This window comes from Suricata suricatta, chromosome 4 (genome assembly GCF_006229205.1).
Source record: "Suricata suricatta isolate VVHF042 chromosome 4, meerkat_22Aug2017_6uvM2_HiC, whole genome shotgun sequence".
NCBI lineage: Eukaryota > Metazoa > Chordata > Mammalia > Carnivora > Herpestidae > Suricata > Suricata suricatta.
In genome coordinates, this window is record NC_043703.1 from 129,477,073 (window position 1) to 129,499,921 (window position 22,849).

Sequence of the window (22,849 nt, forward strand, 5' to 3'; positions counted from 1 at the left end):
ACTGGTAACTGTCCCCCGACTTTCTGGGTCCTTCTTCATCTGTATAAAAATCAAGTATGATTTCAGGTGTTTGAGAAGCAGCTTGCTTTTCCTGTGTCTCCTCTGCAATAGTTACAACACAGAAAACCTGGCTTTAACCAAAGTCCTTTTGTAGTTTCTGAGACTATGAGGTTGTGGGGAACTATAGAGTGAGATGGGGTCAGCTGTGGGCCCAGAGCAGGCCTGGTAGAGATGCAGATATAGGGCCCTCTGCAGGCCCAGAAAGGAAGGGCAGAGGGGAGGCCACCGTAAGGGCTCAGAAGAGAGGGAGAACCTGGCATACATTTCATTCTCAGCCAAAATGGGTAGTCTAAGGTCTTATACTTACCGGACAGAGATTGGAGACTGTACTGGGCTGCTTCTGAGAAGGCCTTTGGTGATCTCTGCTTTCTTATGTAATCCTCTCCCACTCCTTAGTGTGATTCCTTCTAACCCTTAAAGATGATTAGATGTCACTTTTGTGATCGATTATCTAAGGTTGTGACTTCTTGCTAGTAAATGCTTTTGCCTTCTTGGCCTGCATGCTTTGGTGATATTGGGGAACCCCATGTGTCAAGGGACTGTGAGTGGCCCTACTTACTGAGGATAGCCTCTTGCTGACAGCCAGCAGAATGCTGAAGCCATTAGTCCTGGAACTATAAGACACTGAATTCTGAGTGAACCTGGAAGCAAAACTATCCCCAGTAGAGCCTTGGATGAGACCATACTCCAAGCAACACCTTTATTACAGCCTTGTGAGATCCCAAGTGGAAGACCCATCTAGGCCTGGACTTCTGACTCACAGAAACTGTGACATAATAAATATGTGTTATTTTAACCCATATATTTTGTAGTAATATTGTTATGTAGCAATAGCTACTAATGCAGAGACTTGCATATTTTGTCACAAATAGATTAAGGGTGAGAAATGGGGATTTTATTCAATCTTTTCATCATGCCAACTATATACGGGAAGTTTTGCTAATTACTGGGTAAGTACAGCCACAGAAGAGGTCTACTTTATAATACTGGGCATATCTATATCTGTATCCAAAATGCAATCTCAGGAGCCCTCCAGGTAATCCATGCTTGTTGTGACAACATGGCAGGAGTGTGGTGAGTTGGTTGCCTGTAGGAGTCTACACTAGGGCTTCTGCCTTCTGAGTCAAGTGGATGCTTCAAAGGCTGGAAGAAAATGGGAGGATGATGGAGGTAAAAGGAGATGACCATTCTCTACAACACCTGGATTTGTGGTTTGGACCCCCGTGTGCAGAGGTTAGATTTGCTTTCTTAGGAGATTTTGTCAGACCATGAGTCCAAGCCATGCTGTCATTGACACTGGAGTGTTGCCAGGGGTGGGGGAGGGGGCAGAATGACATCTCTGTCGCTCTGCAGGGAACACAGCCCCCTTCTGGCACCTGAGCAAGGATGGTCTTTGGGAGTACTAGAGAGAAAATGTCCACATTGATCTTGGTGTCCTCACAGAGGATATCATCAGCCGAGGCCACAGAGAAGCGTCTTGAGAGAATCTGCCAACAGCAAGGGAACACCTAGGAGGAGGAGCTGAGTGAAACCTTTCGGTGACTTATTTTACAGACTGGATATTTAGCAGCATAAGGAACTCTTTTATGGATTGTGCTGCTCATGTTCCCTAAAAGACAGAGCCAGAGGCAAGTGGGATGTGTTCTGATGCTTTCCTCCAAGCTGGAGAGAATGACAGGAAGGGACAGAGAAGGCTAAGAAGTACTGCATGGATGCTGTTTCACAACAGGCTGTCTAAACATCAGTAGTCTGCTTGGCAGGTGGCCCACTCAGCCACACACATGTCCTGACAGGTGATGCAGAGAAACTATGCCTTACAGAGTCTACTTGAGGAAGGGGAAGAGGGAATTTATTTGTGTGGCTCCTTCCTGACTTGCTCCTACTGGCCAATTTGACTTGATCAAAATTTGCTCCCTGTATCAGGCCAGGGAAGTCTGGGGATATTTTGTTTTCACGCAAATGACCACAGTGAAAGGCAGGTCTGCTCAAACTTCGAAGAGAGTCTCTGTCTTAGTCTATTTGGGCTGCCATCGCAAAAATACCACAAATTGCCTGGCTTTATAAACAACAAACATTTATTTCTCACAGTCTGTAGCCTGGGATGTCTGAGATCAAGGCACTGGCAGATTCAGTGTCTGGTGACACCTGCTGTCTGTTTCATTGATAACTGTCTTTTGCTGTGTCCCCACTTGGTGGCAGGGGAGGGATCTAACCTTATGATCTAGGTACCTCCTAAAAGTCCCCTTTCCTAATACCATATTGTAGGACATTAGGTTTAAACGTATGAATTTTGGCAGGACACAAACATTCAGTCCTCAGCAGCCTCTTTTGTGTTGGCTTCTGAGAAAAGGCATTTGAGCCAAATCCTGAAGGCTTACATTCTAAATAAATATAAGAGAATGAATCAAGATACCAGGTCTGAGAAATGCAAAATGTGTTTCCGGAATCCCTAGTGCACATCAAGTTTCAGCCAACTTTACATTTCTGGATAAAGTACTTGAACTTTGTTTTTTAGGCAATAGGAGCCTATCAATACTTTTAACCTAAAGATATCATGCAATGGGAGATTAGAGCTCAAGAAAGTTTTTCTAGTTTCTGTAAGTGTGGTATTGTACAGTTGAATCCAAGAGAGGAAGGTATAAAAATGGGGTTCTTAACCTGGCTCTATGAATCTCATCGGGAAGAGAGTCTCAGAAATTGCACGCTATGTTTTTGTCTGGGCTTTCATAACTTTCTTCAGGTTTTCAAAGGTCCGAGACTCCCAAAAAGTTAAAGTGCAGTGGCAAAGTGAGAAAATCAGCATGTCCCTTTCTGCCCGAAGCCAGAAGTAGGATACCTCCCATTTGGGGGTCTGGAGATTGGCGTGAAACTAGCCAAAATATCTCCTAATTCAGAGTTAAGAGCAGTTCAAGTTTGTAATGATATGACCTGGAGAAGATCTGGACGCCAGGAGAGGCCCATCACTACACAGGTACCAGCAGAGGCATTCGAGATTTGGACACCTTCGCCTCCCTAGCAGAAACAGGCTGAAACACCACGCAAAGCCTTTCTTCTCGCAACTGCGCAGGCGCTGGAACCAAAGTACCGCCGCGCGCCTCCCGCAAAGCCCCGCCCCGCCCCGCCCCTGCGCGAGGCAGGACGGGAAAGCAAAGATGGAAGCGTCCATTTGAACATCTCGCCTGAGTGGCTTCCCTACACGCCTGCTCGTCGTTCGCAGTCGCGTCCGTAACTGCTGCCCATTCTTCCTCCGGAATAGGGGAGGGAGAGGGAATGAGAAGTTGCAGCGGCCGAGGAGTCACCGTGACCGAGCCCTCCGCTGCCCTCGGGCCCCCTCGGCCCCCGCGCCTCCGGGGAGCAGCCGGGGCTCGCCGCGCCTGACGCGTCCCGAGTTACACAGGTGCGGGCTCGGGCTCGCAGCGTCCGGTGATTCACCACATGTCCTGTGACCCTCGCACTCGTCCCAAGGTTGACCTGTGTCCGGTGACCGGAGACCCGGGACCCCAAGGGCAGGCCCTAAGCGCGCGTTTGCGCCACGGGGTCCTCGGCCTTCGGGCTGGGCTTTCCGGGGTGCACCTCCCCGCTCCACTCCTCGCTGACTTCCTTCCTGAGCTGGACGCGGTGTCCCATGTGGACCGCAGCTTCTATACGGCTCCTTGCTTCTCGGACAGGATTTTCTGAGGCCCAGCGGATTAGCTTGTTGGTTTCACCTAACCCCAAGGAGGCCGAGGAAGCTGTGCCTTTTTGCGGAGACTCTACGCAGGATGCGTTTCCTGTGCATTTGGGTCTCCTCTTAAGGCAGTTTTGTGGTTCCCTTTGGCAGGGTAGTTTTTGTTCCTAGTAAACAATGCTGGTATCTTGATTTATAGCTTATTAATGTAATATAGTACTTTTATTTGTAGCATTCTTTGTTGCCCTAATGAGTAAACACGTAAAAATGTGGGGTACTATAAAAATATTAAATATGTTGTTTTAATCGTACAAAAAGATGTACTGTTAAAGTAATCATGTAATTTTCTTGAAGATTTAATAGAATGACATTTTGAAATTGCACAATTGAAGCTGGACAAAGTCACAAGTTTAATGCTGGCTATCCTGTTGACTAGGAAATAGGAAGACCAGCTGAGTTTTGTTGTTTTCTTGTAAGTTTTCTAAGGCACTCTATTAGTTATGTCCTAAGTTCAAGTGTTCTCAATCCTGAATTTTAGCAGGAAGAAATAAATGCCATGATTGTGACATTCAGTTATCTCAGGAATAATGTTGATTCACAGCAAAATAGCTTTGCACCTCTGCTGCATAGGAACTGCAGAGGCTTTGAGATAGTGTAGCAAAGAAAACTACTGATACCAGAAAAACCTCATATGAGAAATCTGTGTCAAATTTAATTACACTCCTAATCGTGAGTGCTTTTCAGATGCTAACGGTTAATCTATAGTGCTGATATCACGTTTGTTTTGATTTCTGTGTTTGAAGATTGCAGTTTAAATGTGATGCCACAAAACCTATTTCTAATATAGGTGTTGTCTCAGAGACAGAACTGGCAGGCACCTGATATGCCACCTTATAGAGTATCAGAATTATATTAGTTGTCAGTTACTGTATGGAGCAGTGTTTTGGAGGTAAAGGAGCATTTTTCCATCTACAGCTAACCTACATTTTTGCAGTAATGAATTGTACTGTAATAGATTGTGTTAATTAAAAGCTAGCACTCTTAAATTTGCTACAAGCATGACTGTTTCATGACCAGGGTTATTCATGCCTTGGTTCTGGTTTGACCAAAAATTGGCGTGAAAATTAAGTGAATTGTCGTGTCATAACTGCTGATGATATTTAATTTGATAGTTTATTAGGTCTTTTGTAGATTGGTCTACTAAAAGCTGTAGTTCAGCTTCTGGTGAGTTAGAAGTAACATGTTTTTTTTTGTTTGTTTCCTTCCGATATGCTAGTGATCCTTTAGGTATGCCTTCCGTGGAATATGCAATGACCTTTGATATTATGATTGCTTGTACGTCTACAATATGATAGGATTATTTGACACTCATCTAAGGATTAGTGACTCTTCTGTTTACTTTTTATGATCTTTCTATTCTGGTTTTGACTCTAGAAGCTGACCAGAATGTGTTTGAATTCATGCAGAAATAATGTTGATATTTGGAACCCATGTCGAACTTCTATGAAGAAAGGGCAACGATGATTGCAGCCGGGGATTTGCAGGAATTTGTTCCTTTTGGTCGAGACCACTGCAAGCACCACCCTAATGCTTTGAACCTTCAGCTTCGCCAGCTGCAGCCAGCCTCTGAGTTATGGTCTTCTGATGGTGCTGCTGGCTTGGTGGGATCCCTTCAGGAGGTTACAATCCACGAGAAACAGAAGGTTCCATTAAGTTTCCCTTAATATTTTTGAAACATAGAGTGATGTGATCTACTTATAATTTAAGGTTACTCAGATGCAACTGAGGAATGAATATGATGCTACTTGTAGGGCAGAGATTCTGATTTGGTAATTAGAGTCAAGGCTAGAGTATTGACATTATTGTATTATGGTGTCATAGCTGTTTATTTAGACATGTATAACTCATAATTTCATAATGAGAGTCAACTTCAGTAGTATGGTTATGGTCTATTTTATTTTATTTTTTATAAAGTTTATTTATTTATTTTGGGAGAGTGTGCCTACGAGCAGGGGAGGGACAGAGGAGAGGGAGAAAGAGAGAATCCCTAGTGGAAATCGTGTGCTGTGTGGAGCCTGATGCCTGATGTGGGACTTGAACTCACAAACCATGAGATCATGACCTGAGCTGAAATCAAGAGTCAAATACTCAACCAACTGAGCCACCAGACCTAAGTATAGTATATTTTGAACTTCTTTCTCTTTACTTAGTATGTGGAGACCAGATTTCATGTTACTTGATGAGTAGTTGGTAGAGTTAGACATGGTCCCTGCCGCAAAAGACCTGGATGTTTCTTCTCTCTCTCTTTTTTTTTTAAATTAAATTAAATTAAATTTTAGAGAAAGAGAGAGAGCTTGAGTTGGGGAGAGAGGCAGAGGGAGGGAAAGAATCTTTTTTTTTTAAATTAAAAAAAAATTTTTTTAATGTTTTATTTATTTTTTGATACAGAGAGAGACAGAGCATGAGAGGGGGAGGGGCAGAGAGAGAGAAGGAGACACAGACATGGAAGCAGGCTCCAGGCTCTGAGCTAGCTGTCAGCACAGAGCCTGACACAGGGCTTGTACCCACGAACGTGAGATCTGACCTGAGCCGAAGTCGGAGGCTTAACCGACTGAGCCACCCAGGCGCCCCAATTTTTTTTTTTTATTTTTAATGTTTATTTATTTTTGAGAGGGAGACAGAGTGTGAGTGGGGGAGGGGCTGAGAGAAAGGGAGACACAGAATCTGAAGCAGGCTTCAGACTCCGCTTTCTCAACACAGAGCCCAGCATGGGGCTTGAGCTCATGAACTGTGAGATCATGACCTGAGCTAAAGTTGGACGGTCGACCAACTGAGCCACCCAGGCGCCCCCCAGAGAGGGAGAGAATCTTAGGCAGGCTGCACGTCCAGTGTGGAGCCTGACACGGGGCTAGATCCCGTGACCCTGGGATCGCAACCCGAGGTGAAATCCAGGGTTAGATGCTCAACTGACTGAGCCACCCATGTGCCCCAAGACTGAGCATTTCTAGAGGAAACAAATGCCATACAAGTAGGTAGAGTAGTAATTCTTAATAGGGGAATGAGATGCAAGTGTATGTCAGAAAATCAGTCTTTCCTGCCTTATTTCATTTTCTTATCCCTTTGGGGTAACAAAATCTCAGGGAAGTAGGCTTATGTATTTAGAAATCCAAACCTTTCTCGCTCCCGTTCATTTTGATAGGTAGGACAAGGGGAGGAAGGTGAGTGTGTATGTAGTTGTGAAACTGGGAAATCTGCATTGTGCGTGAACTCCACCAGTGATTCCATGTGTACTACATTCCTCCCTTCCATCACCCCTGCATGTGCTTCATATAGCTTTTTAGTGTTCTGATATGTTGGTTTCATTTTTGGACCTATAGATAAGGTGTAATTTTTGTTTATATTTTTGGCAGAATGATACAGTAGTATAAGGCAGTTAATAGAGTTTTTGAGTAAATTCTTGTTCACAAAATTCTGTAAGATAAACACACCCACTATGTTAATTGATGGCATCAAAGCTTCTAAGAGTTGAGTTTGGATTTTGTCTTGCTCACAGGCAGAGAGAGTATAGGAGACTTCTATTTGGATGACTGATTTAATAAGTATTGACCCATACAATTGAGAAAGAGAGTGCTTTAACCTGTCTTACATGTGCTAATTTTTAAGGAAAGCTGGCAGTTAAGGAAAGGTGTCAGTGAAATTGGAGAAGAAGTGGATTATGATGAGGAACTCTACGTGGCTGGAAATATGGTGATCTGGAGCAAAGGAAGTAAAAGCCAGGCATTGGCTGTTTATAAAGCGTTTACAGTTGACAGTCCTGTTCAACAGGTGAGTTTTAGCATTTGGTTGATTATTTAACACTTCAACAACAACAACAACAACAAACTTTTGTCTTAAAATTTAACAGAAATGATAAAAACATAGCATAATGATCCCAGCAGCTGGATGTATATTTTAACATGTAGTGAAGATAATGATAGGAAAGTAAAAATTTTATTTGTTTTTTATATCATCACCTTTTTTATACTATCTTTTGTCAGTTTAATGATACTCTTTAAACATTATCCTTGAATAATTTGACTTATTGTAAGTAAACATAAGACGTTCAGGGTACAAAAATATTTTAACACATGACTATAATTGATTGCAGAATATTGAATAAAAAAAAATTGTGCTCATAGTAATACTAAAAGAGTAAGGGAAAAGAAATCCCTAGGTCACTATCATTGTCCATGGCTATTAAAACTAATTCTCTTCTGAAATTGTTAATGAAAAAGATTAATAAAAAGGAAAGAATTAAACATTTGCCCTGTCTTTTTGGAAGGCATGCAGTTCATCTCCAGTTAATCAAGGAAAACCCATATTTATAAAATGCCAGTGAATAAATAAAAAAGGGAATGGTGGAATTACAGGTCATCTCATGTTGTGTGGGTTCAAGCCCTGTGTTAGACTCTGTGCTGACAGTGCAGACCCTGCTTGGGTCTCTTTCTCTCTCTCTCTCAAAATAAATAATTTAATTAAAAAGAATTGGAAGCAGGGACTCAAACTGATAACGTGTAAACCAATATTCACAGCAGTGCCCTTCACAGTAGCCAGGAGGTAGAACCAGCCCAGGTGTCCGAAAACAGATGACTAGAGAAGCAATGTGTGGTATATACATACAGAGAGTTATTATTCAGCCTTAAAAATGCAGGAAATTCTGATACCACAACACGGCTGAACCTTGAAAACGTTGGAAGTATAGTAAGGCAGACACAAAAGGACAAATCCTGTGTGATTCCAGTTTCATGAGGCACTTAGAATGGGCAAATTCATAGAGACAGTAGTATAAAGGTTACCGTGGGCAGGGAGGAGGGAGAAATGGGGAGTCAGTGTTGAATGGGTGCAGTTTCTGATTAGGATGATGAAAAAGTTCCAGAAATGGATAGTGATAAGGTTGTATAACAATGTGTTAAATGCCACTGAATTTGTACACTTAAGATGGTTAAAGTGGTAAATTGTATGTTACATAAATCTTACTATAATTACAAAAACCTACAAAATGTCGTTAAACAATTTCAATAAGTGATTGTTAAACATGCTGGTTGAAGCCTAATGGCTTTTCCTAGTTTGTATTTTGTAAGCAGGGCCTTTAAGAAAAATACTAATTTTTCTAAAGATTTTTTCTTTTTTTAAAAAAAATTTTTAATGTTTGTTATTTATTTTTGAGAGACAGAGTGAGAGCAGAGAGGGGCAGAGAGAGAGGGAAACACAGAATCTGAAGCAGGCTCTAGGCTCTGAGCTGTCAGGACAGAGCCCGACACTGGGCTCGAACCCACGAACCGTGAGATCATGACCTGAGCTGAAGTTGGACACTTAGCCAACTGAGCCACTCAGGCGCCCCTAAAGATTTTTTTCTAAAGTGCGTCTAGGACGGTCTAAGAATGATGAGATCATTATGTAAGTCTGGAGATTATAAAATAGCTTGGCAAGTTTGCACTCTTCTGATCACTCTTTAGCTTTGTATAGTAAGCTGTACTAATGTGATATACCTGTAATACAAGGTGAGCCATTATTTGAGTTGACTTTTGCTGCAGGGCTTCTGTCCAGGAGGTTTTTTGGATTTTTGTCTTCCCTTCTGTTTTCTTAAAATTTAGTCACAAACATAGTTTGTCTTTCCTTGTAATATCTATCATAGATTAGTCTAATTTTATCTTCTTTTTTGTTCCCGTGGTGTGTACATTAAGCTGATGAGGAGGGATGGGTATGATGTAGGTGTCATTGCTGTTAGATGCCATTAGTGAATAGGTTATCATTTAGATACAGTTTTCTCAGGTGAGTATTTTGTTTCGATTTTAGGCATTGTGGTGTGACTTCATTATATCACAGGATAAATCTGAGAAGGCCTACAGTAAGTTTCTTTTTGAAATTTTATTTCATTTTTAAATGTTTATCTGGTTGTTTGTTTTTTGTTTTTTTTTTGGTTCAAAATATGTAGTCACTAATAATAGTGGTCCAGCCTAAGCATTTTTCTATGGCACATTAAAGAATTTGTGCTATTGGGAATTGCAGTTTCTGATTGTTGGGATTTTTTTTTTTTTAATGAATAAATCTTGTTGTACCCTTTCTTTTCAGGTAGTGATGAAGTAGAAAAATGCATATGTATATTGCAAAGCTCATGTATTAACATGCATAGCGTAGAAGGAAAGGACTACATAGCTTCTTTACCTTTTCAGGTAAATTGAGTGTTTCACTATTTTTGTATTTTGTTGGAGAATATTCTTGAATTAATTGGTTTTAGAATTATTGCTATTCTTACATCTTGTAGTAATCAAGAATGTGCTTTTTATTCATATAAAGTCACCAAATTTTAATAGCTTTAATCACCATTTTTCCATCCTTTGCATAAAAAGTAATTTAATGAAGAAAATTGAATTATAGGTTTTTTTTTCTGACAGATTTTTTTTCAGTTTAAATTTTAAAAAGAAGTCATTTTGGAATATTAAAGCAATGAGCAATAGTAGTCTCCTGTTTCTCACCATCTTTTTCATACCTAGTGCTATTGTTAAAATTTTATCACATTGTCATTTTGGTACTAGTATTAGCCAGTGACAGGAATTTTTGAGCTCTTGCTTACATTTGATTTTGTCTTGGACTTTAAAAAAATATAGTTAATGATCACATTGTTTGGTGAAGCAGGAATTAAATTGGAGGAAATTCTAATGTTCTGTGGTTTCCTAAGCACATGTTACAGAGAGTAGTTTCTTTTACTTCTGTATTTTCCTATCCTTTTACCTGTTAGGTTGCAAATGTTTGGCCCACCAAATATGGATTATTGTTTGAACGAAGCAGTTCTACACATGAGGTACCTCCAGGTCCACCCAGGTATTCAGTTTACTCAGTTCAGTGTATTATTTTTCGGGCTTTTTTGATGTTTTGAGGCCAAATTTTTCACCTAGAAGTTTGGGATGATGATAATTTCCATAATTTCTGACTTGGCACTGAACTATCTTTGGCTTCCTCCCACCCACCTCACCCCATAGTAAAATTAAACAACCACATACTATGGATAAGAAGACTCTGTTCTTAGTGCTGTCATTTTTTCATTGTGTTACTTTGAGCAAGTCATTAGAGCTTTCTTAGTTTTGGTTTCCTTATCTGTTACAGAAGTACGATCATTTACTCTTAGGATTTTTGCGACGATTGAGCTAATGTATGTAATCTTTGAAGTAGGACTTAGAACATTTTAGGTGCATAGTAAATGACAGGTGCTTATTAGTAGCGTCTTTACCTTGTCTCACTAGTAAATTGTGAGCTTACTGAAAGGCAGGAGCATACACTACCTGCCACAGCCTGGTGCAAGTAGAAGACACTGTATGTACATAGTATGTATTTATTTATAAATGTTTATTTTTGAGAGAGAGAGGATCTGAAGCAGGCTCTGCTGTCAGCCTTAATTCTTATAGCACAGAGCCTGACATGGGGTTTGAACCCAAAAACTGAGATCATGAACTGAGCGGAAGTTGGATGCTAACCCGATGGAGCCACCCGGGCTTCCACCCTGTTTTTTAATGTTTGTTGGCAGTTTTTAAAAAATTGTTTAAAGATTTTAATCTTGCTGTGTTTAGATAGAAGACGTTTTTTCCCCCCTTTTTTAAGTCACTCCTTAAAACAATGCAGCCTTTTTATTCATTTGAAGTTTTCTGTCCTTTTTTTTTTCCAGTGTACTTCTTTGTAAATGGATATAGAACACTAAATTTCTTTCTTAAAGACACACTGCCACTAAGAGAGGTTAAAAAAAGAGTGCCTTACTCATAGGTCTAGCAGGAAAACAGGAGAGACCTAATGGAGAACCAGGGGGAGCGGAGGAGGGAGAGAGAGTTGGGGAGAGAGAGGGATGCAAAACTTGAGAGACTATTGAATGCTGAGAATGAACTGAGGGTTGAGGGGGAGGGGGGAGGGGGGAAAAGAGGTGGTGGTGATGGTGGTGGGCACTTGAGGGGAAGAGCACTGGGTGTTGTATGGAAAACAATTTGACAATAAAATAGTATGGGGGGAAAAGTGCCTTATGTTTATTCATTACTCTATTAGTTCTGTAATGTGATGCCTGTTGTTTATGGATATTCCCTGGGCTGTATTGATTTCCATGTGTGTGTAGAATTACCATATATAAGAGGAGAGATTTCTAGGAAGGAAATAGAAGCTATTGTGAAAATTAGTATGTAAAAAATTTAGAGGGTTGCATTTTTGAGGTGATAGTTTCTAGTTGTGTAATCTGGAGAAGGTAATTTGTATTGCAAACGAAGTGTCAAATTTGCATACAAATGGAATAATTTTGTGTTGGTGATTAATTTGTTATTTGTTTATTACAGGGAGCCTTTACCCACTATGTTCAGCATGCTGCATCCACTAGATGAAATAACCCCACTCATTTGTAAATCTGGAAGTAAGTGTATTTTTATAAATTCTTTCACATAAGCTGTTTTTTTTTTTTTTCTTTTAGTTTGGGGGAAGGGAGGAAACTAAAGAGCTTTATGAAAATTGGGTTTGTTATGGGGGCCTGGGTGGCTCAGTTGGTTAAGCGGCCGACTTCAGCTGGGGTCATGATAACGCGGTTCGTGAGTTTGGGCTTCGTGTTGGGCTCTGTGCTGACAGCTCAGAGCCTGGAGCCTGCTTCAGATTCTGTGTCTCTCTCTCTCTCTGCCCCTCCCTCTGCTCATGCTCTGTCTGTCTCTCAAAAATAAGTAAACATTAAAACAATTAAAAAAAAGAAAATTGGGCTTGTTTTATAGAAAGAGTTTAAACATTTTTATTATTAAATTTATATTAAAGCAAGATCTTGGTATTCAGTCTTTTAACAGTTATTCTTTTATTAAAAATAGGACCTGTAGCCAGGAATATTGATATACTAGCTAATCTACCTGTAGATGGATCTGGACTCTGTTCCTAAGTAATTAATAAGTAAATAAATAATATTTTGATAAACCTAAATTGTTTTTTGTTGTTGAAGAAAAAGTTATAGGTTCTTATGCCTGTACTATATAAACTTTAACGATTCAATTTCTTTGTGCATAATGAAATAATTGGCTGAAATGCAGAAATTTTAATACTTCTTACAGGTATTTTCTAGATGCTTGTTTTAAAAATTTAAATGTGGCCAAATGTGATATGTAATTATAAATAATGAGCACTTGAAAACTGAAAAAACATTTATGTACATTAAAAACGTTATTTATTTTTATTTTTTATTAAAAGTTTTTTTTAATGTTTATTTATTATTGAGTGACAGAGAGAGTCACAGCATGAGCAGGGGAGGGTCAGAGAGAGAGGGAGAAACAGAATCCAAAGACAGGCTCCAGGCTCTGAGCTAGCTGTCAGCATAGAGCCTGACGCGGGGCTCAAACCCACGAACCGCCAGATCATGACCTGAGCCGAAGTCAGATGCTTAACTGACTGAGCCACCCAGACGCCCTAAAAACCTTTTAAAAAACATTTTTCATTTATTTTCGAGAGACAGAGAGAGCACAAGTGGGGGAGGGGCAGAAAGAGGGGGGAGACACAGAATTCAACGTAGGCTCCAGGCTCTGAGCTCTCAGCACAGAGCCTGACGCAGGGCTCGAACTCATGAGTCATGAGATTGTGACCTGAGCTCAAGTCGGACACCTAACTGACTGAACCATCTAGGCACAAAAAATGTTTATATTTTTTGACCAATTTGGGACTTGATCCCAAGCACACAATATAAAATTTCATTAAGGTTTTAATCTTTTGTATAAGGGCTTGGCAAACTATAGTGCCTGGGCTAAATCCAGTCAATAGCATGTTTTTGGAAGTCTTATGAGCCAAGCATGGTTTGCATGTTTTTAAAGGGTTGTAGAAGAAAACACAGTCAGCATGGGTCCACAAAGCCTAAGCTATTTATTCTCTGTTTCTTACAGAAACGTGTGTTGGTAATTCTGTATTACATTGGTAACAATTACAGACAGCCTAAATAAATATGTTAGAGCCTGTGACGGAATGGTGTGAGCCATTATTGATCATATTTTTGCATAATATTTAATGCTTTCAGGAATTGCTTACTCATAATGTTAAATAGAATATAAAACTGAATATAGTATGATTCTAATTTTGTGTTTCTTAGTATGATTCTAATTTTATCATTTTTTAAAATGTTTTTTTACTTGTTTTTGAGAGAGAGAGAGACACAGCATGAGCAGGGGAGGGCTAGAAAGAAAGGGAGATACAGAATCCGAAGACAGGCTCCAGGCTCTGAGCTAGCTGTTAGCACAGAGCCTGACGTGGGGCTTGAACCCACGAACCACAAGATCAAGACCTGATCTTGGAGCACCCAGGCGCCCCATGATTCTAATTTTATAAAAGCACAAAAAGTTGTTTTTATATATATATATATGAAAAAACACTAGGAGGAATACTCCCTAATATGTTAATAGTTAATATTTTGAGATGATGAAATTATAAGTGATTTTATACACTTCTTTATGAAATGCCTCTTATTTTTATAAAATAATTATTTAAAATTTAAATATTTTTAACTGAGGGAAGCATTTAGGAAGTTGGTAAATAAGGTTGGAGAAATCAATTCAGGGTACTATAGACGTAAAAGCTCAGCTCTCTAGGAAAAACTTATTTTGCAAATGTACTCAGTAAATAGTTACTATTCAGCTCTGTTAGAATAGTTATTATAGGGGACAGATTTCATGCAGAAGAACAGTGAAGAAGTAAAACTTGGCAGGATAGTTGATTGCAGTTGACAAGTCAGTCAGCTCTTGAGTAGTCCCAGACTTTCTACCTGTGGCTGATTTAATGGTGAGTCAGCACAAATCTTCAATATTGGATTGCATGTATGTAGAATTGAAACTGGTAACACTCTTATCTTTAATGTATTTTGAGGAAGTTGATTCCCAAAGTAAATTTATTAAAAATTCAGGGTAATCATGTAATATATTCATGGATTTTGTGTCTTAATCGGTTTGGTTTCTCTTTAGGAATTGCTGTGAAGTTCATTGGTCATTTCTATTTTATCTTTAAGGTCTTTTTGGTTCATCAAGAGTGCAATATGTTGTAGATCATTCAATGAAAATTGTTTTTCTCAACACTGACCCCTCAATTATAATGACCTATGACACTGTTCAAAGTTTGCATTCTGTGTGGGCTCTCCGGAGAGTCAGAACGGAGGTAAGGATAGAGGCAAGGCACTTGTTAATATGAAAGGATAGTTAATACTGGAAACTTTCACATGTATTTGGAAGAATCATTTGTGAAACAGATTAAGCTTCTTAGGAGAAAAAAAATATTGTGTCTTTAATAACTGGCTTCTACCCTGAATTCTCACCAGGAAATTACCCTTTTAATCTAATTATTGCCTTTTTCTCCCCCCCTTCTCATCATTTTGACTTAAGGAAGAGAATGTTGTCTTAAAGTTCTCTGAACAGGGGGGAACCCCACAGAATGTGGCCACTAGTAGCTCCCTCACAGCACACCTCAGAAGCCTCTCCAAAGGAGACTCCCCCGTGGCTTCACCTTTCCAGAATTACTCCTCCATTCACAGTCAGAGTCGCTCGACCTCCTCACCCAGTCTACACTCTCGTTCACCTTCTATTTCCAACATGGCAGCTCTAAGGTGGGAATTAAGTATGGAAGTGTTTCCTTGTTTTGAACAAGATATCCCAAGAAAGAGATACCTTCTTCTCAAACTTTCTCTTAATGTTTTGACGGATTTAAGATTTCTGTTGACAACTCTTGGGTATTTAGGGAAAATAGCTATTACCCCAGTTGTGTTACTTTTGCTAAGACATCTAGGTGTACTGGCAGCTTTGTAAAATAAGTCCTATTGAGAAGCTGCCTGTGCTTGTCATACGATTGGTTGCCTCATTTCTGCCACGAAGTGGCAGCAATTTGATGACTCTTAATTGCAAAAATATTTGTTTTTTATTGTTGTTTTTGGTCTTAATTCGCATTAGCGCTTTTGTTTTTGTTAATATCTATCTGGTAATACAGGGACATAGTTTCGTTGGTATGTACATGTCTGAATATATAGGAATGTAGTTTCGAGTAATATAAACACTTTTTTGAAGCAGAAAATGAACTCAGTCTGCAGTTTTTAAAAGGATGAATTCTAACCAGAATTTTAAATCTTTAGAATATAGTAAAACATGTTAATGTGAGCCATTTAAGTAGTTACTCCCTTAAAAAATGTGTTTCTGACTGGGATTAAGCCATGAATGCACTCGGTACATAGTTTTGGAAAGTAAGATTGGAAAGCGTGGTCTGTCAGCCGCCGGGTTAACTGTGACGCCCTCTCTCTGTTTGCTCTGCAGTCGTGCACATTCTCCCGCCTTAGGAGTGCACTCCTTTTCAGGGGTGCAGAGGTTCAACCTTTCAAGCCATAACCAGTCTCCAAAGAGACACAGTATTTCTCATTCTCCGAATAGTAATTCTAACGGCTCCTTCCTTGCACCAGAAACAGAGCCAATTGTTCCTGAACTTTGTATTGACCATTTATGGACAGAAACGATTACTAATATAAGGTTTGGAGTCTATATTTTTATATTCAAAGAAAAATGTTGATAAAAGTCTTAGTAAATACTTGGTATTTTGCCTAAAGTTTCCTTTTAATTTTTAACGTAATCAGTTCTTAATACTTAGAAAAATACGGAGATTAATACTAAGGTTACGTTAGTTTCAATAGAGGATATTAATGATGTTAAAGTGATTATAAAAATATTCTTTTACCATTTCCTGTTTCTTCCTAGTAGTAGTAGTAGTAATCTCTCTGATTTGAAGTGTGATGGTTTAGAGAGGTTAATGATGTTTCCGTAGAATAAGAAACTTGGGGTTGTATAGCACTTTTCTGAAGTTTTATCTTTAGGTGGTTAAGTATCAGCTTTTGTTTTTATGAAACACAACTCAGACCTCTGTTCTGTGTGGTCCTTCTCCTATTATGTTCTTTGTAATCATTCATGAATTCAGCGCACTCCAGTTTGTGTCCATTGGCTGTGGGTTAACAGCAAGTTGGTCACTGTCTCTGTTTAAAAGGAGACAGCTAAAGGATGGTGACACAAAGGCAGTTCTTGTAGGGCTTTGGGAAGATGAATAGCTATTTGCTTGGTGGGAAAGGGAAGAAGGGCACATAGGGGAATCAAGTTCAGAAGTGTGAGAGTGTGATATGTATAAATACTCTTGCTTTGCTTGTGCAGGAAGGAAGGGCAGGTCCTGAGAAAGGGGCTGCCTGGGAGTGGGGAGATTACCCTTTATGGATGCTCTGTTTGATGAGGGCTGTTAAGAAGGTGCTTTATATGTGGGTCATAAACTCAGGGGAAAGAGCAGAGCAGTAAATATGGGAGTTGGTGGCTTATAAGTGGTGACTGAGGCAAGGGAGGTGGATTGGCAGTTAAGAGGTGTGTGGACACATTGGGGTCCTGGAGGGCCTGTGGATGAGCTTGCATTTGCAGTGGTTCTGGGAAGCTGGCATCAGGCAGTAGTCATGTGCACATGTGGTGTCTAGGCCTCTTCCTAAGGAGAAGGTTTAAACCCTCAACATATGCTCATAAGGGGTCTCAGGCCTCCAAATAGTTGATCAGGTGATATAGAGACAGAAGAGGGCTAGAGACTGAAGTCTTGGAAACTTAAGCTTTTTGAAGTGAAAAGAGAAAAGAGACAAAGCTGCTACAGAGAGACAAAGCGCGAGAGCCCAGGTGGGAGAAGCAGCAGAAGTGTCGTGGGACTTAAGAAAAGAGAGCCTTTCAGAATGAATGCTGCCAGTATTGCCATGTGCTGGTGAGGCGTGGCACTAAGAGATGAGCTCAGAGACAGGTACCTGGATGGTGGAGTGTTCACTGGTGACCTTGGCCAGAGCCCTTGGAGAGGGGCTGTGGAGTGGAATGCAGTGGAAGAAGTAAATATGGACCAAGGAAGTGAACATTGACATACAGATTATTTTAAGGACTGCCTTTGAATGAGGATGAGGAAACAAAACTAGAGGGAGTTTTAGGGCCAAGGGAGAGTTTTGTTGTTGCTGAGTGACATTAGAGAATATTAGTTTTCGTGACTAAATATCTCCATGCATAGCCCTAAAATGTAAGGACATATACCTAACCACGGTACCATTTTTATACCCAGCCAGTTACCCAACAGTAAGTCCTTTGTATGATTTAATATTCAGTCCATCTTCTTATTTCAAGATTTTTATCTTAATACGGAAGAGTAGGTGTAAGGACTGTACCCAAAGTAGGGAAACATTGAAAAAATACAAGAAAGAGGAAATGATGAATGGAACCAAGGACCAGAAAGGAGCACAAGTGGAGAGATTAGTCTAGTCTTTGCGGGAGAGATGGAAGACAGCGATGGTTTTCAGATAAGTAGGGCCAGGAGGTTGGGCTCAGGCCTCACAGCTGCGTCTTCTCAGTGAAACAGAAGGCAAATGCATTTGCTTAGATGGGGGTTAGGGAATGGGTATAGCTGGAGAAGGGTAAGGCTGTGAATACAGTGTTGAAATAGCTTCTCTGTTTTTGTTCTCATAAATAAAAATTTCCTACATTTCAAAATCATTTGTTTTTAGATCTCTATTGGTAAATTGAATATATTGCATATCCTTATTTTACAGAATTACGGTCTTCTGTGCCATTCCAGAAAGGAATCTTTGGGAATTAGAGTGATGGTTTTAAACTGATAAGAACAGATACTACACTTGATCTTAGCCAAAAGGCCGAGAAGCGATAGGGATGGTTTTAAAAAGAGGGATGAAGTAGAGCCTAATCTGAGAGAGAGAGAGAGAGAGAGAGAGAGAGAGAGAATAGGTAGGAGAGGTCATGTTATAAGAAGTCTGACCCTTATGCCCTCCCTATAACGGCTAGGGATTCAAGTTTGTATTGCTTTGCAGTAGGTAACTTTAATAATATGGAATTAAAAAGGTCGCTGATAATGATTAAATTTGTTAATGACTTATTCCCAAAAAAGTTGTGGAATGGACTCAGAATTAAAGAGCTGAAAAGAATCCTAGAGGTCATGAAGTTCCAGTCTTAGAAGTATTTTTTGGACCTTCACTGTCCCTGCTTGGCCTAAGTGTTTTAAGATTTTTTGCAGAGTATTTTCATTAATAGTTACCATGGTAGATTTTGGAACCGATGTTGACAATTACTTTATTAATGTATTTACCACAGAGAGAAAAATTCACAGGCCTCAAAAGTGTTTATTACATCTGACCTATGTGGGCAGAAATTCTTGTGCTTTTTAGTGGAGTCTGAGCTCCAGTTGCGGTAAGTGCCCTGATTTCCCATTGATTCTGTGTAAGTAAACTTAGGGCTGCTCTTTCTTTCTTTCTTTCTTTCTTAAAATTTAAAATTCAGACCCTTAGTTAAAATAGATGCATTTTAAGGGCTCGCTGTGTGATACCATTACTATAGAAAGTCCTATTAGACAAGGATATTCTAGGCTATAATAAATCAATAAAAATCTTTCTTTCTTTCTTTCTTTCTTATTTATTGAAATAATTTACATACTAAAAGAATTAACATGTTTTAAGCGTGCAGTTAAATGATATTTAGTAAATTTACAGGGCCATCACTGTAATACAGTTTTATAATTTCTGTCTCACCTTAAAAATATCCCTTGTGTTTGATTTGTAGTCTGTCTTTTCACTCCCAACTTTAAATAACCACTTTATAGGCTTTCTGTCTAGTAGATCGCCTTTTCTGGAGATTTTATAGAATCATACAAAATATATTTTTTTTGGTGGCTGACTTCTTTCACTTAACCTAATGATTTTTATGATCTACCATATTGTGACATGTGTGAGTTCTTTATTCCTCTTGCTGTGTAGTAGTCTGTGTGTAAACACACCACATATGTTTATCCATTCATCGGTTGATGGATATTTGATTTGTGTGGACATCAGATTTATTTTTTCTTGAGAAGATACCTAGGAGTGGAAACGTTGAGTTGAACAGTAAATTCATGATAACTTTCTAAGATGTTGCCAGTCTGATTTCCAAGTAGGCTGTGACCTTTTATATTCACACAATAAAGAGTTCCAGTCTCTTTATTGTGGACAACATCAAATATTGTCAGTCTCTTTGTAGCCATGCTAGTGGGTGTGAGTGTTTTTAATTTGTATTTTCTAATCACGATGTTGAGCATCTTCTCATGTGCTTATTAGCCATTAATTTATCTTCTTAGGTAAAATGTGTATTCAGATCTTTTGTCCACTTATTTACCTTTTTATTTTGAAATAATTATGAAACACAGGCAGTTGTAAAATAGTGGGGGCGGGGGGGGGTTCCTGCGTACCGTGCACTCTTTATTTGCCAAAGGTAAGCTCTTCTATAAATGTAGTACATTGTCAAAACAAGGAGATTGACATTAGTCCCATCTGCAGACCTTATTCATCCTTCATCAGTTTTGCTCATACTTGCGTGTGTGTATTTGTATGATTCCATGAGGTTTCCCACGTGTTGGTTTGTGCAAGCACCATAGTCAAAATACAGAGCTTCTTTATGACTTCAAAGGTGTCCCTCATGCTACTCCTTTATAGTCCCATACAAACATACCCACCCACCCCCTGTCCCTAACCCCTGGTGACCACTAATTTCTTCTCTGTATCTGTAATTTTGTCATTTGAAATGTTATGTAAATGGAATCCTACAATATGCAACCTTTAGAAATTGACTTTTTCCTGTCAGCATAATACCGTTGTGATCTGTACAACTTGTTGCACGAATCAGTAGTGTGTTCCTCTTTTTATTTTAATATTTAGTTGTGTAAAGTTTCAAGAGAGTAATGATAAAACTCAGCTCATCTTTGGCTCCATCACCAACATACACGCAAAGGATGCAGCTCCAGTGGAGGTAAATGCAGCATTCTTGAGAAGTTGAAAATCTTTATGTTTTATAATTTGCACAGGTTGGAAAATAAAATTTTTGTCTTTTTTACAGAAGATAGATACCATGCTGGTCCTTGAAGGCAGTGGAAACCTGGTGCTGTACACAGGAGTGGTTCGGGTAAGTAATAAATAGCGTTTCCTCCTTTTGTGGGACTACCTCCTTGATTATTATTTTTTAATGTTAATTTGTTTAATATTTAGTATTAGTTACCCCCTGGCTGTAGGATTTGGTGGAAGATTTTTTTAGGAGTTGAAAACGAGGTCTCCAATTTGGGTTGGTTCCAATTTGGAGGCCTAGGACTCGCTACCTGGTGCAGATGGGGAACCTTTAATGAGTATAGATAGCTCACTAAAAAAACCAAGTTAACCTGAAGCTTTTATTTTATTTTTATTTTTATTTTATTTATTTATACAGAGAGAGAGCATGAGAGGGGAAGGGGCAGAGAGAGAGGGAGACACAGAACCGGAAGCAGGCTCCAGGCTCTGAGCTAGCGGTCAGCACAGAGCCTGATGCGGGGCTCGAACCCATGAACGTGAGATCTGACCTGAGCCGAAGCCAGAGGCTTAACCGACTGAGCTACCCAGGCGCCCATTATTTTTATTTTTAATGTTTATTTTACTTGAGAGACACAGAGCATGAGTAAGGGAGGGACAGAGAGATAGAAGGAGACACAGAATCTGAAACAGGCTCCAGGCTCTGAGCTGTCAGCACACAGCCTGACGTGGGGCTTGAACTCACGGACAGCGAGATCATGACCTGAGCTGAAGTTGGACACCCAACCGACTGAGCCACCCAGGCACCCCCTGATGTTTTATAAAGAATGTAGTTCTGAAATTGATGTATGGGTAGCTTTGTTAAGTCTCAGAGTTTTTGTATAAAGTTTCATTAAATGTATATGCTGCCCATATGTATTATTTTTTTAATAGTTTATTACCAAGTTGGTTTCCATATAACACCCAGAGCTCTTTCCCACAAGTGCCCCTCTCCATGACCATCACCACTCTTTCCCTTCCCCCTCCCTCTTCAGCCCTCAGTTTGTTTTCAGTATTCAAGAGTCTCTCATGATTTGCCTCCCTCCCTCTCCCTAACTCTTCCCCCCCCCTTCCCCTTCCCATGGTCCCCTGTTAGGTTTCTCCTATTAGACCTATGAGTGCAAACATGGTATCTGTCCTCCGTGTGACTTATCTCCCTTAGCATGACACCCCCGAGGTCCATCCACGTTGCTACAAACGGCCAGATTTCACTCTTCCTCATTGCCCCATACATATTTTTCTAACACAGTTGTGACATTTACACACAGAATAATATAAATTTCACAAATTTAAATTCTGAAATTTAAATGCATATCCACAATTTGAAGAATAATGAAGTGACTCTTCATGTAACCACTGCCCGGGTTAAGAACTAGAATGATGCCAATATCTTTATAGTCTGCAGTTTTTCCTTTTGCAGCCACCTCTCCCTGCCTCGCCCTGGACAGACACCCTCCCGGCTTTTGTAATAAATCGGTCCCTTGTTTTTATTGCTAGCTTTTTTGCAATTATGTACATGCCACTGAGGAGAACGGAAGTCTAGGTACCCCTCTTGGCCTTTGCTGACAGGAAGGAGAGGTGGGCACCGTTTTTCCCATGATGTTTGTCTGGAGTAGGTTGGTTATTGTCTAAAAGTTTTCAATCTCGTTAGGCTATTCCTTTCCTGATTCTTGGGCCAGTGAGAGCAGTATTTCTCAGGCCTGTATTTTTTCTTTTATCTGTTCTCTTAATGAGGTTGTGGTCTGCCCCAACTTCTGTGCTACCCAGAGGCCAGCCTGAGAACTGAATGTTGTTACAGATCAGTGTTTAGGTCTCACATCCTTTGTGGTGTCATTGTTGGTCAGTTTCACACATGGCTCACTCAGAGGCCTGCCCAGGATTTATACAGATACTATTTAATAAATCCTTTCTCTGATTCCTTCCTTTCCATTTTTCTCTCACTTCCTAGGTGGGACAGAGAGGAGTTACTGCCTTGTTATTGCAAGGTGGGGATGGAATATAGTGCCTCACCCACAATTTCTGTGGACGATGGAAGGTTGATATGCTGCCTTGTTATTGTAGAATAAGGATGAAAGGCAGTGCTCTTCCCCCTTCATAGCTTTTGCACACGATGGAGAGGTGCAGATGGGCTGCCTCCTGGCAGTGAAAACAGCACTCTGTCCACAGTCTCTGCACCTGCAGTGCCTGAGGCGGGGAGGAGACACCACCTAGTTACA

General features: G+C 40.0%; 1 protein-coding gene and 1 pseudogene across 2 annotated transcripts in view; one reads left to right on the plus strand and one right to left on the minus strand.

The window, feature by feature from the left end:
* Positions 1-3,202: 3,202 nt before the first annotated feature.
* Positions 3,203-22,849, plus strand: part of ANAPC1 (anaphase promoting complex subunit 1) — an 85,787-nt gene continuing 66,140 nt past the window's right edge. The window contains exons 1-14 of one of the 2 annotated variants that reach the window (XM_029937818.1): positions 3,203-3,457; positions 4,082-4,199; positions 5,194-5,430; positions 7,391-7,552; positions 9,563-9,614; positions 9,839-9,939; positions 10,506-10,588; positions 12,076-12,149; positions 14,754-14,899; positions 15,124-15,344; positions 16,042-16,251; positions 18,883-18,978; positions 20,475-20,565; positions 20,653-20,718. In XM_029937818.1, the coding sequence (XP_029793678.1) occupies positions 5,218-5,430; positions 7,391-7,552; positions 9,563-9,614; positions 9,839-9,939; positions 10,506-10,588; positions 12,076-12,149; positions 14,754-14,899; positions 15,124-15,344; positions 16,042-16,251; positions 18,883-18,978; positions 20,475-20,565; positions 20,653-20,718 (1,515 nt within the window). In that variant the 5' untranslated portion in view covers positions 3,203-3,457; positions 4,082-4,199; positions 5,194-5,217. The remainder of the gene's footprint in view (positions 3,458-4,081; positions 4,200-5,193; positions 5,431-7,390; positions 7,553-9,562; positions 9,615-9,838; positions 9,940-10,505; positions 10,589-12,075; positions 12,150-14,753; positions 14,900-15,123; positions 15,345-16,041; positions 16,252-18,882; positions 18,979-20,474; positions 20,566-20,652; positions 20,719-22,849) is intronic. The other variant, XM_029937817.1, reaches the window with a different exon arrangement.
* On the minus strand, positions 18,287-18,440 carry LOC115291008 (annotated as a pseudogene).